Source organism: Dermacentor variabilis, chromosome 2 (genome assembly GCF_050947875.1).
Source record: "Dermacentor variabilis isolate Ectoservices chromosome 2, ASM5094787v1, whole genome shotgun sequence".
NCBI classification, from domain to species: Eukaryota; Metazoa; Arthropoda; class Arachnida; order Ixodida; family Ixodidae; genus Dermacentor; species Dermacentor variabilis.
The window spans coordinates 61,759,745-61,775,848 of record NC_134569.1 but is presented as its reverse complement, the minus strand read 5'-3'; the positions used below and the strand labels follow the sequence as shown (position 1 = coordinate 61,775,848).

The 16,104-nt window shown below is 48.9% G+C and overlaps 1 protein-coding gene across 1 annotated transcript in view; it reads left to right on the top strand.

Moving 5' to 3' along the window:
- The first annotated feature begins 12,665 nt into the window (after positions 1-12,665).
- The window catches only part of LOC142571989 (uncharacterized), a 30,895-nt gene continuing 27,456 nt past the window's right edge, over positions 12,666-16,104 (top strand). Inside the window, exon 1 of the mRNA XM_075680760.1 lies at positions 12,666-13,013. Within this exon, the coding sequence (XP_075536875.1) occupies positions 12,769-13,013 (245 nt within the window). The 5' untranslated portion in view covers positions 12,666-12,768. The remainder of the gene's footprint in view (positions 13,014-16,104) is intronic.

Genomic DNA, 16,104 nt, shown 5'->3' with positions numbered 1-16,104 from the left:
CGTGTTCGAAACCAATCATCGAACCACCTCGTGTCATAGGGCGTGTGGTAGGGTGCATGCTACTTTTCAAGGACAAAACAAATATTTTAAAATGCCTCCCGCTTCATATAAATCCAGACAATTGTGTCTCAATACATATTCAGACACGTGCCACTCGCAGACTTCGCGGTGGCGCCACTAGATGGCGCAGCCTGTCCAAAGGGAAGCACGAGAGAGGAGCCATGGCTTCAGTACGCTCCTTATTTCGGCGACGGTAATACTGTATGTCGCTACCTCGCTTCGCTGCTGATCTTATTAACGTCGACAGCCATGCTGAGGTGGTTTCAACCGTAGTTTTTTTAAACAGTTGCCCTCCTTTCACTGAGGAGTAGTTTCGTGCTTGGGTGCGTGCGTGTGTGTGTGTGTGCGTGTAGGGGGAGGGATGTGCATAGAGGGGCCGGCAGGGCAACCCTGGCCCATCCTTGCAGTGTTAGCACTGCGGCCAGCGCGATGGATGAACGGGGCAGGTTCACTGGTGGTAACGCGGGGTTGTTATCTTCCTAGTCATTTTTAAAGTGAAACTTCTTTAGTCTTTTCTCCCCACTGAGCGAGAGCTGACTCCTGCTGTCTTGCCGAGTGGACACCAACTTGGGTCACCGGCTGTCACTGAGTACATATGCTCCACTGAGTATGTGCAGCAAGGCACGTGACACGCACATTCTTGACCAATTCCCCAGAATGGATTTTTCCCGCTAGGTGGGTGCCCGAATTACAAGCAGAACAAGAGGCAGGAAATGAAGAAGTGGGCTACAGGGGTGTAACGAAGTCGGAATCAAAAGCAGCAGAGGGTGGAGAAAGAAGTAGAAGGAACAAAATGGTGACCGTAGCGTGCACTGACAAAGAAGCGAGGCAATCGGCTTCAGTCTTCAAGTTAAATGAACAAAATCGGACCAAAGCATGCATAGATCGAGAAGCGATTAGCTATATAGATGTGAAGGAGAAAGGAAGTGAAGTCATTTCAGCAAACATCAACGATACCACCGCCTGTAACCGATTCTCCACCAGTGCGCTTGACCCGCTGAATGTTTGTCTGCTAGATTCGTTGGAGCCCTCTTCCCATATAACGTTAAGGAAAAAAGTACCACAATTAGTTGTGCTCGAATCTAAAGTGGACTCAGTCTAATTTCCTAGTTATAGTCGCGCGCCGTGTGGCGTTGTGGTCTTGCCCACTGGATGGCTAATCTTTTATTTATTACTTTATGTATTGGGGGGGGGGGGGACACAGCTGGAGTGTTGGAAGAGCTTTATCTGCAGTTATGCAGTACGATTCAGCATCGACAAAGTTAGTACAACAAGAGCAGGTATTGAAAGATATATACGACGAAAAAGGCCTGTGAAAGTTCACCTGAAAATTATATTCGACGAAATGCCGAATTTTCTAGCGGAAATAAAAATCGATAACGTGGAACACTATAAGTTATATTACTTGCCTTCACCGGTGCCTCCTGCCACCCGATACTTATATAGTTGGTCTCGCATAGCGGCCTTGCGCCATAGCTTCGGAATAAAAAGAAATGCCGAGTCCAAAGCTTGAATTCAAGTTTTCTCTCTCATAGATCTGCTTTATCTATGACTAACCTCTTGTCTTATTTGCAATGAACTAGACGCTACTGAATATTTCTTTCCTTTTTTGTCACCGCCTCTCCTCTCACCGCAGAATGTTTCCCATAGTTCCGACTGGTAATCTGGGTCTTGAACTTGCAACACCAAACATATTGCAATTTGGTGCTGTCAATTAGGAACAAGCCACGGCTTCATTATTACTGTTCTGCACAAGTTCATTCAGACATCCTGAAGATTACGCTGCTGTAGTACCAACCAACCTGTGGTGTACCTTATTCTTTTTTCTAGTTCCAGGAAATACTGTTATGCTTCAGTTGTTGTTGTTGTTGTTGTTGTTGTTGTTGTTGTCGTCGTCGTCGTCGTCGTCGTCACCTTCAACTTATGGCATATATCTGCGAGGGGGGGGGGAGGATTGGTCATAATTCGCAATGGCAACATAACTTTAGGTCCTTAATTTTCTTCCTGTTAACTTATTCTTTAGTACTCCCTATATTTAAAGAGTAATGATTATAAATTTTTTCTTGAAAAGTGCTCATGCCAATTTTTGACAAAGATACTAGATTATAAAACAAATATGCGATCTAATGTTAATAATGAGGAAAAGGTGTTCAACATGAGAGCCTTCGTTTAGCAATTATGTACTCATGCCCAATCTGACAGACTTCCTTTCGGGCTTGACCAAGGGTGATTGCCCCAAAAGATAAAATAATATTCACCAAGAGAGGAAGGCCCATACGCAATAGGGGCTGCTCTAAGTAAATGTTTCTTTTCGAATTATATTTTCGGCACTATAGGAGGAAATGGCCCACTGAGTCTATATCCTCACATGACGCACAAAGGTTCGATGCTGCGAACCCCCACCTACTCATGTGCAGATTTATTTGCCGGTATTCGACATTGCAAAAGGGTAATCGAAACTTCTAATTGCCGAGATGGACAAGACCGGACATTCTAGAGGAATAATAAATGTCCGTAATCCGGTGCAGCAAGGAGGCGCTCATTTTTTCAGCCTAGGACTTGTCTTGGGAATATTGTCACCGCCAGTAAAGTAAAGTAGGGCGTACAGAAACCTACTGGCCCATCAAGCGCTGCCTTTGCCAAGCTGTCTGCATTCTCATTTAGTGTTATAGTACACAATGGTCCAGGTATCCACAAAAGCCTAATTTTTTTTAACATGAGGTGGAATGAAAAAGTGTAGCAACCAGTGCAGTACTGAATTATTTGTGCTTTCAAGTGATACAAAAACTAACAGGCAGTAGCGAGCGATATTATGTGTGATACATTGTTCGGAATTTTCTGTAGAGTCAAGCGAATGGCCACAAATTCGACCACATAGATTAGAATATATTTCAGAAGACGGATGGCAAAGCTCCATGATAGTTTTTCTGAACAAATGCCTATCGCCGATTTCTCATCTTTCTTTGAGGCTACCATGGACACTACCTTGCGTGAGAGAAAGTCTTCCAGATACTCATTCAAGAGTCCGACTAGTGCCGCAGATAGTCAAGCACTCCTGACCCGCCTACGCTCCCGGCCAGCATCACGCATGGGACGGCTGTGTGGCCTCTATAAGGAAGTCATAGGGGACACGCCTGCAAACGCTGTACAGCATCGCCCACCACATCGGCCACCAATCCCTATTTCGACGGAGCTGCACGGTGTCTGGAAGAACCGTTCCCCAGCATGTGCCCTACAGCAGACGGCAGCATCTCTCCTCCAAGAGAGACATGGGGACTAACTTCACATCTTCGTCGATGGATCCGTGATACCGGAGACGGGCTCATCCACAGCAGCCTGCGTTGCACCGGCCCTACAAAAGAGCAAGCTGTGCCGTCTCTCGGGACATGCAAGCTCTACCGCAGCAGAGCTAGCAGGACTTCACCTTGCTGTGGACCTACTTGCAGAGGAGCTACCAGTGACCCCGGCAGCCATCTTCTGCGACTCCAAGGCGGCGCTGCTGTGCCTGCAGAACCCTGACAGGGCTAGCCTTGGGTTTGCGCTGCTCTCTTCAAGACTGACGGCCCTTCAGGATGCAGAATGCTCACTATCCCTGCATTGGCTACCGGCACACGTGGGGATCCCGGGCAATGAAGGGGCGGACACTCTTGCAAAAAGTGCCCACCACTCAAGCGTCCCCCTCAGCCCTGCTGTAACGGCCGCAGACTTCTCGAGACACAGGCTGCGCCGGCACATCATGGCCTGCCACCCGGACAAACGGGTATCCCTGGGCCGGCCTTTACTGCCTCTACTTCCACAGCACGGCTTCCTACGAAGGGATGGCTCGTTGCTGCTCCGACTGCGAAGTGACTGCTACTGGACGGCAGCCCGCCGGCACCGCCTTGGGAAAGCCACCTTTCCAGCCTGTGACTCTTGTGGTGAACCAGAGACTCTGGAGCACCTCCTGCTGGCCTGCCCTGCTCACCTGCAGCACCGCGGCCGACTTCTGCAAGAGTTCCACCGTCTGGGGCTCCCATGATCACGACAGGAAGATATCCTCTTCCCCTGTCGTAATCAGGTACCGGCCTTCCTAAGTGTCGTTCTAGTGCCTCGACTCGTCGGGGCTCTCGGCGATACTATAGGAAATTTCTACAAAGACAGATGGCCTACCGGCTATCCCACCACCTCGGGCTTCCTGATCCGCCACTACTTCACTTCTACTGGGCCACCTCGTATACGGTCTACCTCCAGCCTACTCCTCCGGTCGAACTCACTGGGCCCTACCGGCCGGGCTGCTCTGATGCTGCTGGGACGACCCTCTACCTTTCTCCCTGCTACCCTCTCTTTTAATCCCATCTCCCCCACCCTGCTGGCGCTGAGCCGTCATCCCACATGGGTTGCAGAAGATAGCGCCAGCCTTTCCTCCTCTCCCACAAGAACCACTTCTCTCTCTAGTGTCTGTTTGGCTATGAACTTAGCATTCTTCGGAAAGACGTAATCTAACTTGCAAGTATTAGATCCTTTTATTGGAGTGACACATCGAAGTAATTGCAGATTAACGTTTAGTTCTGCTAAAGGATTCCGCGTAGACACTACCTGAGGAAGCTTCTTGGCCACATAGAATAAAGAATAGTGCCGGGTGTGCGACAAACACCGGGTAACTTGTCTCGGGAACATGTTCATTTGTTCTAAGGAAAGCTTTAACTGTTAGTAGCTGAAATCTTGATGCTAAATTTGGTATGTTTGCTTCTAGATACAGCACAGAGTTCGCAACATACTTAAGACACTGGCGTAGGGCCCGTCTCTCTATCACAAATAATTGTTGCAACTTATAATACGGAGAGCTAGATATCAAAACAGAAGCAAATTCAAGTTAATTCAGCAACGCATCTAGTTAATTTTCTTGAATATAGCAACTTCTTCACAGTTATGCAGCATTGATTCCGTAAAAACTTCTCGTGTGACACTCAGCTTATCCTCTTCACTAATGGCCTACATGCCAATTTGGATTCTGGTTTTGTTAAGAGACGATATATTTCTTGACTTTTCCTAAGGCGTTTGAAAAAATGAACCATGCATTGCTTCTTCATAACTTAAACGTTCTAAGCATAGACCCTTCCGTAATTGATTGGATTCGCGCGTTTCCGACATTACGTGTTCAATTTGTAACCTCTAGCGACGCTAACTCACCTTTAGCTCCAGTTTACTCCCATGTCCCGCAAGGGTCCGTGCTCGGTTCTTTATTATTCCTAATTTATATTAATGACTTGCCCCCTCACGTTTCCTTGAACATTTGTCTATTTGCGGATGACTGCGCCTTGTATCGCAAAATAACTAATTCCTCAGATATTCCCACATAACATGGTGGGCTTCAGACCGGGCCTCTCCACACATGACGTAATGTTACTACTCAAGAAGCATATAATTGACGGCATGACCAGAGACACCAGGGGCATACTGGCCCTGGACCTAACGAAAGCGTTCGACACGGTCAAACACAGATTTCTAATGGAAACGATCTCGATGATGGGGCTCGGCCGGAAATTCCACTCTTACATAGGCTCCTTCCTCAGAGACAGGAAAGCCACGATCAAAATAGGACAGACCACTTCCGATTGGTACACGCTGGGCGCGAGGGGCACCCCACAAGGGGCGGTGCTCTCCCCACTATTATTCAGTCTGGCAATGAAAGGGCTCTCTGACCGGCTGACGAGAGTGACCAACGTCAATCACGCCCTCTACGCAGACGACATTACGGTGTGGTGCTCGGGAGGGTCCGACGCAGAAGTCGAGCAGGCTCTTCAAGAGGCGCTGGACACAACGGAAGAGTACCTGAAGGAAACGGGACTCCGTCTGTCACCCAGCAAATCGGAGCATGCTCTGGCAATGATCCGCGTTAAGCGGCACCGTGTTCACTAAAGAAGAAGAAGGGGTGGACGGCCTGCAAAGCGACGACCACCAGACCCAGCTCCGGGCCGTCCAGAGGGCTCACGAAAGGGCGGAGGCTCACGGGCTTCCCGTCACAACGTGGGTGCGGCCCGCGACCCCTGCCGACCACTAAAGCAAGAGTGGGTGGGGAGGGGTTCCTCAGGACACATTAAAGTTATTTCCTCCTCCTCCTCCTCAGATATTCTAGCAATTCGGGAGGATCTCAATAGCATAAATGAGGGGTGTAGTACGTGGCGCATGGAATTAAACATTAAAAAATGTAAGACTATGAGGATTTCTCGTACTATATAACCTGACCTGCCCCATCTATGCGCTAAATAACATCCCACTAGAATGTGTAACGTCATACCGATACCTGGGGGTTCACATTGCCAGCAATCTATCCTGGAAAACTCATATTGATCATATAACCTCTAAGGCCACTGGGATACTTTCGTCGGAAATTTTCTCTAGCACCATCATCGCTAAAACTCTTATTGTACACAACTTACATTCGTTCACAGCTTGAGTACGCATCATCAGTATGGGACCCTGGTCACGACACCCTCATACAGTCTCTAGAGGCAATACAGAATCGCTCAGCCTGTTTAATTCTCACCAACTACCAAAGAACTGCGAGTGTCACCAACATGAAAGCTCTCCTACACCTCCCGCTGTTATCAACCCGCAGAAAACTATTTCGCCTGTGTCTCTTCCATAAAATCTACTACCACAACGCATATTTACGTTCTATCTTTTTTCAACCGCCACCATGCATTTTATCTCGCATTGACCACCACCAAAAGATAAACATTCCGCGCTGCGACACCGTCGGCTTTTCATATTCATTTCTTCCCCGCACGAACAAAGATTGGAATAACTTACCCGCATTACTTACAAGCATAACTGACACCAATAACTTTAAAACCATACTTCAAAGTTCATTGTTAAAAATTAATGCTACGTTTGCTTGTTCTGCGTAATAACTACTCTTATGCCATAATTTTAAGTTATGGCTTGTATTTTTATATGATATGTTCTTTTTTGTTTCTTTTTTTGTTACGCCATGCATTTTTGCCACGCTTTCCAAGTTTCTATTTACCATTCCTATTAATTTGTATACCCTGTGTTGCAATGTTTTTGCCATGTTGTTGCCTTCCTTTCTTATTTTTCCTTGTTGTTTTTATTAATTATTGACTTCCACGTATTTAGCTCTGACGCTTCTTTTCGAAAGTTCTTGCTTCTTTGTACTTATATATTTTTTTCTGCAATCAACTATTGTGTGATTTGCCTCTGTATTTAGCTTGCCCCTCTCCTCTGCAATGTACAACCGTACCTTGAGGGTATAATAAATAAATAACTAAATAAATAAATAAATAAATAAGTAAGTAAGCATACAGTCATAACCCGGGGCTGCTCACCTCATTCAAGTTACGACAGAAGTTCCCGCGACTTGACCTCTTCAATGTCACTGCACTGTGTCGGCATTCCGAACACATCTGAGCACCGTGCCTGGAATCGCAATGCAAGGCCACGTGCTGTGCAATCAAGATTAGTATTAGCTTCCACTGGGGTCAATTTACCACGGAGTTCAAAGTATGGCTTACAGAAGGTTTCTTGTTGTCCTCCGTGAATCTGTGTAGGGCTTTCCAGTTTTTTTGGGTCAGATAAGTAAGTGTTTGCATTGGCTTTATAATCATCCTTAGCTTTCGCAGTTGTCCGCTTAAAGGAGGCGGCACAAAATTTGCAGTTAATAAAATTTAGGGGGCTCTGGTTATGAAGGAGGCTATTCCACGCACCTTTCCTAAGACGATATGCCCTATCGCATTCTTCAATCCATCACGGGGAACCTTTTGTTCTAGTAGGAACTCCTGTAGTGAATGTGGACTTTTCTGTTGCGTTAATCAGGCATTTTAGAACCTGCTCCGTGCGCTCTGCCTTATCAGGCGAAGTTAATGAGTTAATAGCATATTTCACAATCGTTTTATATGTACCGTTGTTGACAAGTTTCAACGTTTTATCCCTGACTCTATGTGGGGAACACATGATAGAAAAAGAATAGGAAGTCTCACTATTCCTGGAAGTTTCACTATCCCTGGAAGTCTCACTATCTAGATATGTCCATGATGTCACGCTGACTCCAGCAGCTACCCAGCACGCTGTCACGCTGACTCCAGCAGTCAATCATGCACCTTGAATCTCGGCGCATAAACTTTACAGCCCGCCTATCGTAGCAGTGAAATATTTTTATTTTATGATATCCATGACCACAGGAGTTCACCACTCGTATCTGAGTGATGAGCCCATGTGATATGATTTGAAATAAAGTCCACTGCACTGAGAACTCTGTTGGATTTTTCTCAATAAAGCATCACAGTATTTTGTTCCGCGGACGCCCGCAGGAAAGTAAACGTTTACTATGGTAATGGGAGCACATCTGGGAAGAAATAAATCAATATCCAACAGTTCACATTCCGGATTCATGATTTCTTGATGTATAACAACCCTGTGGAATATTCTTGAAGACACCATAGTAATTAAACCTCCGCCACGGCCACAAATTTGATCTACTCTTAACACGCGAAAATTACGAAAAAAAAATTATTTCACAGGTGTCAGCCAAGATTCTTGTAAAAGAAGTATGTCTGGTTCTTGTAAAAGTAAAGCTTTGAATATCAGTTAAAGAAGAGAAAACAGAGCTGCAATTCCATTGGAGAATTTTTAACTCAGCCATGATTACTCTAAGACAGAAAAGGCAACATCCTCTTTCTATATACGTCAATCTGTTTCACGCTCGGAGAACATTTCGTGCTTTTTGTGTGCGAATGATTATGCTTGGTTGGCGAGAAATGAAAAGCTTCTGAGCCACATTCGCCATTTCCACACAAGTGCCGACATTTGTTGTAGACGTGCTAGGGATGTCATTTATGGTTGGCATCATTTCGGGTGATCCACTCGAAAAGGAGGGTACGGGTGGCATGTAAGAAGTTAAAGGAGGATGGGAAGGCGAGTTTAAAACTGTAGGAGTTTCAGAGACATGCACTTTGGCCAAAGAAACGTGCGCTAATGCATCAGAAAATGTAGTCAGTAAGTAATATAGCACGCTGATGCGACTACTGATGTCGTTATAGTTTTTTCTAAAACATCACCGGATGATCTTAATGCGTCAACGTATATATGTTTCCTGCGCTCTAAATGTGCATATGCGTCTGCTCTGGAACATCTGTTGTTATGTTTAATTTCCAGTATTCTGGTCTGATTGGACCTTTTTGGACACTGTGTATCATTCGCTGCGTGAACATGTTTCTGGGCGAATCCGAGGAGCAGACTTCTGATGCGTCATTTTCGCCGCAATTTCGACAGCGCGTCTCTGATTTACAGGCATTGCCGCTGTGTCCGAAACGCCAACAGTTCTTGCACAGGAGAGGGCGTGGTTGCAAATGATCTACCCTATAGATAATAGGCCGTACCTTTAGCTAAGTAACAAAGGATGTTCCAGTAAATGTTGCTATTATGGACTCTGTCGGTATTCGAGTGCCGTCGACCACCCTTGTCAGCGGTACCCCGAGCAATCCCAGCGTCAGCTTCCTGTAATTCCTCAAGCACTTCCTGGGGAAAGCAAGCTGGGTCCGCACCACGAATCCTTTGACATGCCAGTTTTTGCGAGATGAAAGCCTTTACCAGTAACTACGCGAAGGTTGTGTATCGGAGCAAGTCAGACACACAAGCCGGGTCTGAGGATTTGGAGACTAACGACCTTTGTGCCAAACAATCTGACCTCCGGAATTCCAAGATAGTGGCTAGTAGCTGTGCGCAACTGCTCCTGAATCACTTTAGCATTTTTAGAGCGCAGCTCTTAGGCGCCTGCTCCTGCGGCGAGCATCGGTGTCGTATCTCGTAATCGAGCGTACGACCACAGCGATGATGAAAGCGAACGCGGAGCGCTGTGGTATATGACAGGCGGTGATAGCGAAGAGAGCTCGAGGAAGAAAGCGGAGGAGGGAGGTATGACGAAAGCGCGAGAAGAAAAGCGTATAGTGCCGCGAAAGACGGGCTACGAGATGATGCCAGAGTAGCGCGCGTCGTCTGTATGGGAACAAAGCGTTGCATGAGCGGTGGTCTGTCTGCTGCGGCTGCTGTGAATCGCGCCCACGCGTCACCTACGCGCTGCCTCTTGCGATCTCCCGATTAGAGGGGCAGTCGCGTTACACTTCACTCCGTCTGAAACGTGTCGCACCAGACAGATATTCCGCGCCAGCCGGTATATCGCGAAATGAAAAGACGTATAAAGCTGCGCTCAAGTTTCGCATTAGTGAGTATCGTGGTCATCGGTAATATTTCTTTTTTTAATTTTGATAGCCCCTTCATCAATTGGCATGAACACCACGGGTATATTGCGTAACCCATTCCGAGTGAAACATTCCAGAAGGTAGCTTTGGACCAGCAAGCTGGTAAACCAAACTGCCGACCCTCCCCCTGGGGAGTTAACAGACATAACGACCCAAAACGCAGAAAAAAATCTCAAAAGCTAGCTAAGGTAACCAAAAACCTGGCTAATCAGCCACTCACGGGAAGAGCACCGCATCCGGTCAAGCGGCAAGCATCGAATACTGCCTACCGTTGCCTAAGAATTTGCTTTTGATTGTTTACTTTTTACTCCACTTTGTCTTTTATTGGGTGCACTTTTCATTAACTCTAGTGTGGCCAATCCCCCTCGTGGGTATGAGCCATGTTTTGAGACGACGACGACGACGACGATAACAACAACAACAACAACAACAACGACGACGACGACGACGACAACAGGTGCTTTGGTACTACTTTCTCTTGGAGCCTCGGCTCTACGTTTCAGCAGGGTCCTTCTAAACTTTCCTGACTTTAGCCACAAAATTGCGTTTTACGCTAAATGTGGTTTTATTTAAGCAAAGCGTTTACGATGCTGATTCCTACTTTCCCCTACCATCTATACTATACTTCTTCTGAATTACTTTCAGTCTAGATTGCACAGTGAATGTTCTTTTTACTGTTTTTGAACTGTGATCACTCATTCATCTGATCTGACTTCTCAATTCTACACAATTCTTTTTTTGCTCCCAGTGTTATATTGTCTAGTTCCTTGTTCCTGCAGCCATTATATGTGCGTACAACCTTCCGATTCCTTGCCCGCCCACATAGTGAGCACATGCCATATGTTTTGGAGGTCATCATCATCGTCATCGTCATAACCGCCGGACGGGCGGTCTTGCGAGCCATGGCCCATGACGCAGACCCACGAGGGGACACTTACCTCGCAGGTGTCGTTGAGGACGTGGCCGGGGCCCCATTGAGCGCGCTGCCCGTCAAGGGGATCGCCGTCAAAGAGTTCGTGCCCGTGCATCTCACAGGAAGCGCAGGTTCGACCCCTCAACTACTTCGTCTTTCTCTCTACGTTACTGTGCGTGACAGTTCCACAACAGACAGCTGAAGTGAGGCGTATACCGACGCCGCATCACACTCGAGCCGACCGTATAGCTGGTATTTGCAGCGCCAGTAGCCTTGGCCAGTATAGGGACACCTCGTGACTTTGTACTGGACCGAAATATGCTTGATCTTTATCACAATCTGAGACTTGGGACACGTAGATCGCAGAACGCGATTCTGAAGTGATTGCCATAGTTCTTCTGTATAGGCAGAGCCGGTTCCATCTGTCTAGTCGAATATTGATTCGTCTGGCATAGATTTGCATCAAAGTGGTGCCGACAAGAAGGCTGCACATCGCTGTGCATGAACGAATGTGTTGCCCTCTGTAACGCACACACACAGGCACACGCAAGCACACTAACACAAAAGCGCATACACACGAGGCACACACACATATCATATGCTTGCTGCCGCTGCTTTTATTTTTGTTGTTCTTTCTCTTTAGCTTTGTTTCTCTTCTTTCACTCTATGCTGCAACTGCAGTCACGACGTGCCAACTTTCTCAGAAGTACCCGTTGACGCAATGTAACTGTTTTCAAAGGTACATTATGGTAACTTATGACACGACCTGGTAGGGCCGATCGGAGGTTGATGGCTAGCCTTAACATATACTCCCACTCGTAGACGTTAAGGTTTGCACCATCGCTGTTCTCAAAAGTTCATACGCGAGCGTCTTCCCGATCTCTCTGTTCCAGGAGCATCAGTGAAGCCCATCGGTGCCCAGAACTCACTTGCCAAAGTGAAGAAGGCCTGTTACTTTGAGCACAATGTGCCCGATGTACTCGGCGTGGCAGCGGCGGTTCGGAGCAGCTCGCCGGAGCTCCGCCGGAGCCCGCGAGAAGACAACGACCGCTCCAGCTCTGTGCACACCCGCTACATGCAGTTCACCAGCGACGGCAGCCTCCTCACGGAGTCCAGCGCTTTTCGGGAGCAGCGTTCCCTTCAGGTATAAACTACACACTCCATGATCGAGTGCCTAAAGAAAATTAAATTCTGAGGTATTACGTGTCAAAACGACGATATGATTATGACGCGCGCCGTAGTGGGGGACCCCGGATTAATTTGGGCCACCAGGGGTTCTTGCGCCCTGTGCTTACGGTGCATGTTACATACTACAGCTACAGGTATTCCTTGGAACCCAATTAGACAATAATAACGCAACCGTATACGCTCTGAGATCGGGCGACGCGATGCCGGAGATGCGTCGGCAATGTTTTTCACGTAGTCAGCTCCTGCCGCTCGCGTCCCGTCGCGTTTGCGCAGCGCCTGGCGGCTTACAGCCCGTGTGGTCCTGGTCGAACCGTGCTGCGACGCACCAAGCTTCGCGCTCAGCGGTCGGCCATGTCCGAGCTGTGGAAGAAGCCCCGGCGCCAGCGGAGCCTCCTGGGCGGCGCGGGCGTGGATGCCCACGCGCGCTCCGAGCCGCCGCCGCACTGCACGCTGCTGCCGGAAGGCGACGACGAGCTCGCGTCGGCCAACGACTCGATGTTCGGCGCTCGGCGGAGCCGCTTCCTGCGCGAGGACATCCAGCCTTGCACCTCGTTTGTCGGCATCTCCTCGTCCACCGTCGACCACTACTGCTGCAGGTACGCGTAAATGCACGCTATCATATTGCGCAGCTCACAAACAAACAACCAAACAATAAGATTACCAACCCTTCCCCTACCGGAAAATGGGGGTAAGCGAAGCCTGTCCTGTGTGCGTCTGACCTTCGTCACGGTTAAGTAAGCCACAGGCAACGATGCCGGATTGCTTCGGCCTCCCGCTCCCTCAGCTCGGGATCTTCTCGCTGCTGTCGGATTGTCAGGGCTCGGGCGGCTCTAAAGGCGCGTTTATAGGCCGAAGTTACCGGCGCGCAGGCGAGCGTTGCCCGACGCTGAAAGCGTCGGAGCGCGTTGGCCGCCTGCGGTTGACTGCGCGAGTGGGTCGAACCATCCGGTCGAACTATAGACTGTTTGGATCCGACCGCTGGTACGATCTGTTGGGAACTCGGCGCTGACGCCCGTGGTTGTACCTGGGTCGCAAGCCCCAAGGGTAGCGTTGGCCTGGCGGCCTGGGGTACAACTGGAAGCATCCGAAGGTCCCGGCAAAGCATGAGTCGACTGGTAACAACGAAACAACTTGTTTATTTTAACATCGCAAAGAGTTGGTGGTCAGGTTTGACCGAAGCAGAGAGACGGGAGAGCACTTCACTCAGCAGAAGAAATCGGAGCCCTCCTTTTGGCGTCCGGGGGCAGCTGTTTTTATACTCTCGCAGTTGAGGGCAAGAAGGAACCCCTCAAAAGACGAGCACGTGAATGTACAATGGGCTAATGGTGACGCACACTGTCGTAGCGATGCCGTAGCACCATGTCGAGCACGATCTCGTAGCACCCTGTCGTGGCGCTGCCGGTCGGACACGATGACTGTAATGAGAGGATGGTCCCTGCTTTGGCATCGCCTGTTCCGGGCATAATGACTGGAACGAGATCCCTGCTTTGGCATCGCCTGTTTCGGGCTCAATGACTGGAATGAGATCCCTGCTTTGGCATCGCCTGTTTCGGGCACAATGACTGGAATGCGAGGATGATCCCTAGGCGGTCGCATCGCCGCAGTCGCGCCTGGAAACACCTGGCGATGAGTGTTGCGGCGACGACGATCGGGCCAAAATGTCCGCCGCCCCGCCGCAGTCGCGCCGGCAAAACCACGTGTCGCAGGCGAAACGCAACAGACCGCCCCGCCGGGGGAAGGAGATCCCGATGGACAGGGGACTGCATCCGCTGTCCGGAGGGATGTCGCTCGATGATGCTCATAACCGAAGTCGGGCGTCCCTCGACGTTTCTTGAGCGCAGCGCACAGAGAAGGCCTCGTTCTCTCGTTCAGGTTCGCACGGGACACTGCAAAGTGACTTCGGGAGAGTTCACATTTTTGTTCTCGTTCCCGGCAAGCGTTAGAACTACGCTGAAACTCAACCGCTCAGTCAGCAAGCACGGCACAACCCTCACTAAGCCCTGCCAGGCTCTTTCCCCTTTTTATACCACTGCCTAGTTCCTTACAGTAGTCTAGCATCACTCAGAACGCGTCCACAAATTGAAAAATTGCACTAGAAAGCATATCATCACTTTGAAACACTAAACAAAAGCAATATGTAAAAAAATCCTGCCTCAGGAAGAAAAACATCAGTAACAAACAATTTTGAGGCTGATTCCTACGTTAGGGGCTTCGACTTAAGCCATCGGCGTTACCGTTGAGACTCCCCTTTTTGTAACGCACCTCAAAGGAATATTGTTGTAAAGCGAGGCTCCAGCGCAGGAGGCGGCCATTTTTGGGAGAGATGGTCTGCAGCCATTGGAGAGGGCAGTGATCCGTCTCAATGATAAACCTCGAGCCGGCTAGATAGCATGACAATTTCTGAACGGCCCACACGAGACACGCACACTCTTTCTCGGTGGCGCTATACGCCTGCTCACGACTGGTCAGCTTACGACTAGCATACAGGACGGGGTGTTCTACTTCTCCATTTTCCCGTTGGCACAGTACAACGCCCATGCCTCGCTCACTAGCATCGCACTGAACAATGAACCCTTTTGTATAGTCTGGCGATCGTAGCACAGGCTGGCTTGTTAGGGCACTCTTTAGGGCGCTAAAAGCTCTTTCCTTTGTCTCGTCCCAGACGACTGTTTGAGGCTCTGTCTTTCTTAGAGCATCCGTCAGGGGAGCCGCGATATCAGAGTACCTAGGGATGTACCTCTGATAGTAGCCGGCGACACCTAAGAACGACCGAATATCGGTCTTTGTGCGCGGTTGCGGAAAGTCTCGCACAGCGGCCACTTTTATTTCAGAGGGGCGGCGACGACCCTGACCAATCACGTGACCGAGGTAGACAACCTCGGCCTGTGCTAACTGGCACTTAGGAGCCTTGACTGTCAAGCCTGCTTCGCGCAGGCGGGTTAGCACTGCCCGCAAGTGTGTCATATGCTCAGACCAGGATGCGGAGAATATCGCTACGTCGTCTAGATACGGTAAAGCGAATTCTTGCTGTCCCCGCAACACTTTATCCATGAGACTTGAAAAACAGTATGGCGCGTTCTTCAAACCAAAACTCAACACTTTAGGACGGAATGTTCCCATTGGTGAAATGAACGCCGCATACCTACTAGCCTCTTCTGTAAGTGGAACCTGCCAATAACCCCTGACAAGATCTAGGGTGGAAATAAACTGAGCGCTACTAACTTTCTCAAGGCGCTCCTCGATGTTAGGGATCGGATAAATTTGATCCTTAGTGATGGAATTAAGCCTGCGGTAGTCGACGCAAGGACGAGGTTCCTTGCCCGGTACCTCAACTAAAATCAAAGGGGAGGTATAATCACTCTCACCTGCCTCAATAACACCGAGCTGTAGCATTTTCTTTACCTCAGCCTCCATAATATCGCTCTGGCGGGGTGACACCCGATACGCCTTGGATCGTACTGGCTCTGGGGAGGTAAGTTCTATATCATGAGTAAGTACAGAAGTCCTACCAGGCCTCTCAGAGAACAGACCTTGAAACTCTTGTAATAGCTGGTGTAGTTCGGTTTTCTGCTCGGGCGACAGCGGTGCTTTACTGATAAGGTCACTAATGACTTGACCGGTGTCTTCCCTGTTCGTCACTGAGCCTAGTCCTGGAAGCTCGACCGGAAGCTCTTCAGGAACGTTTAC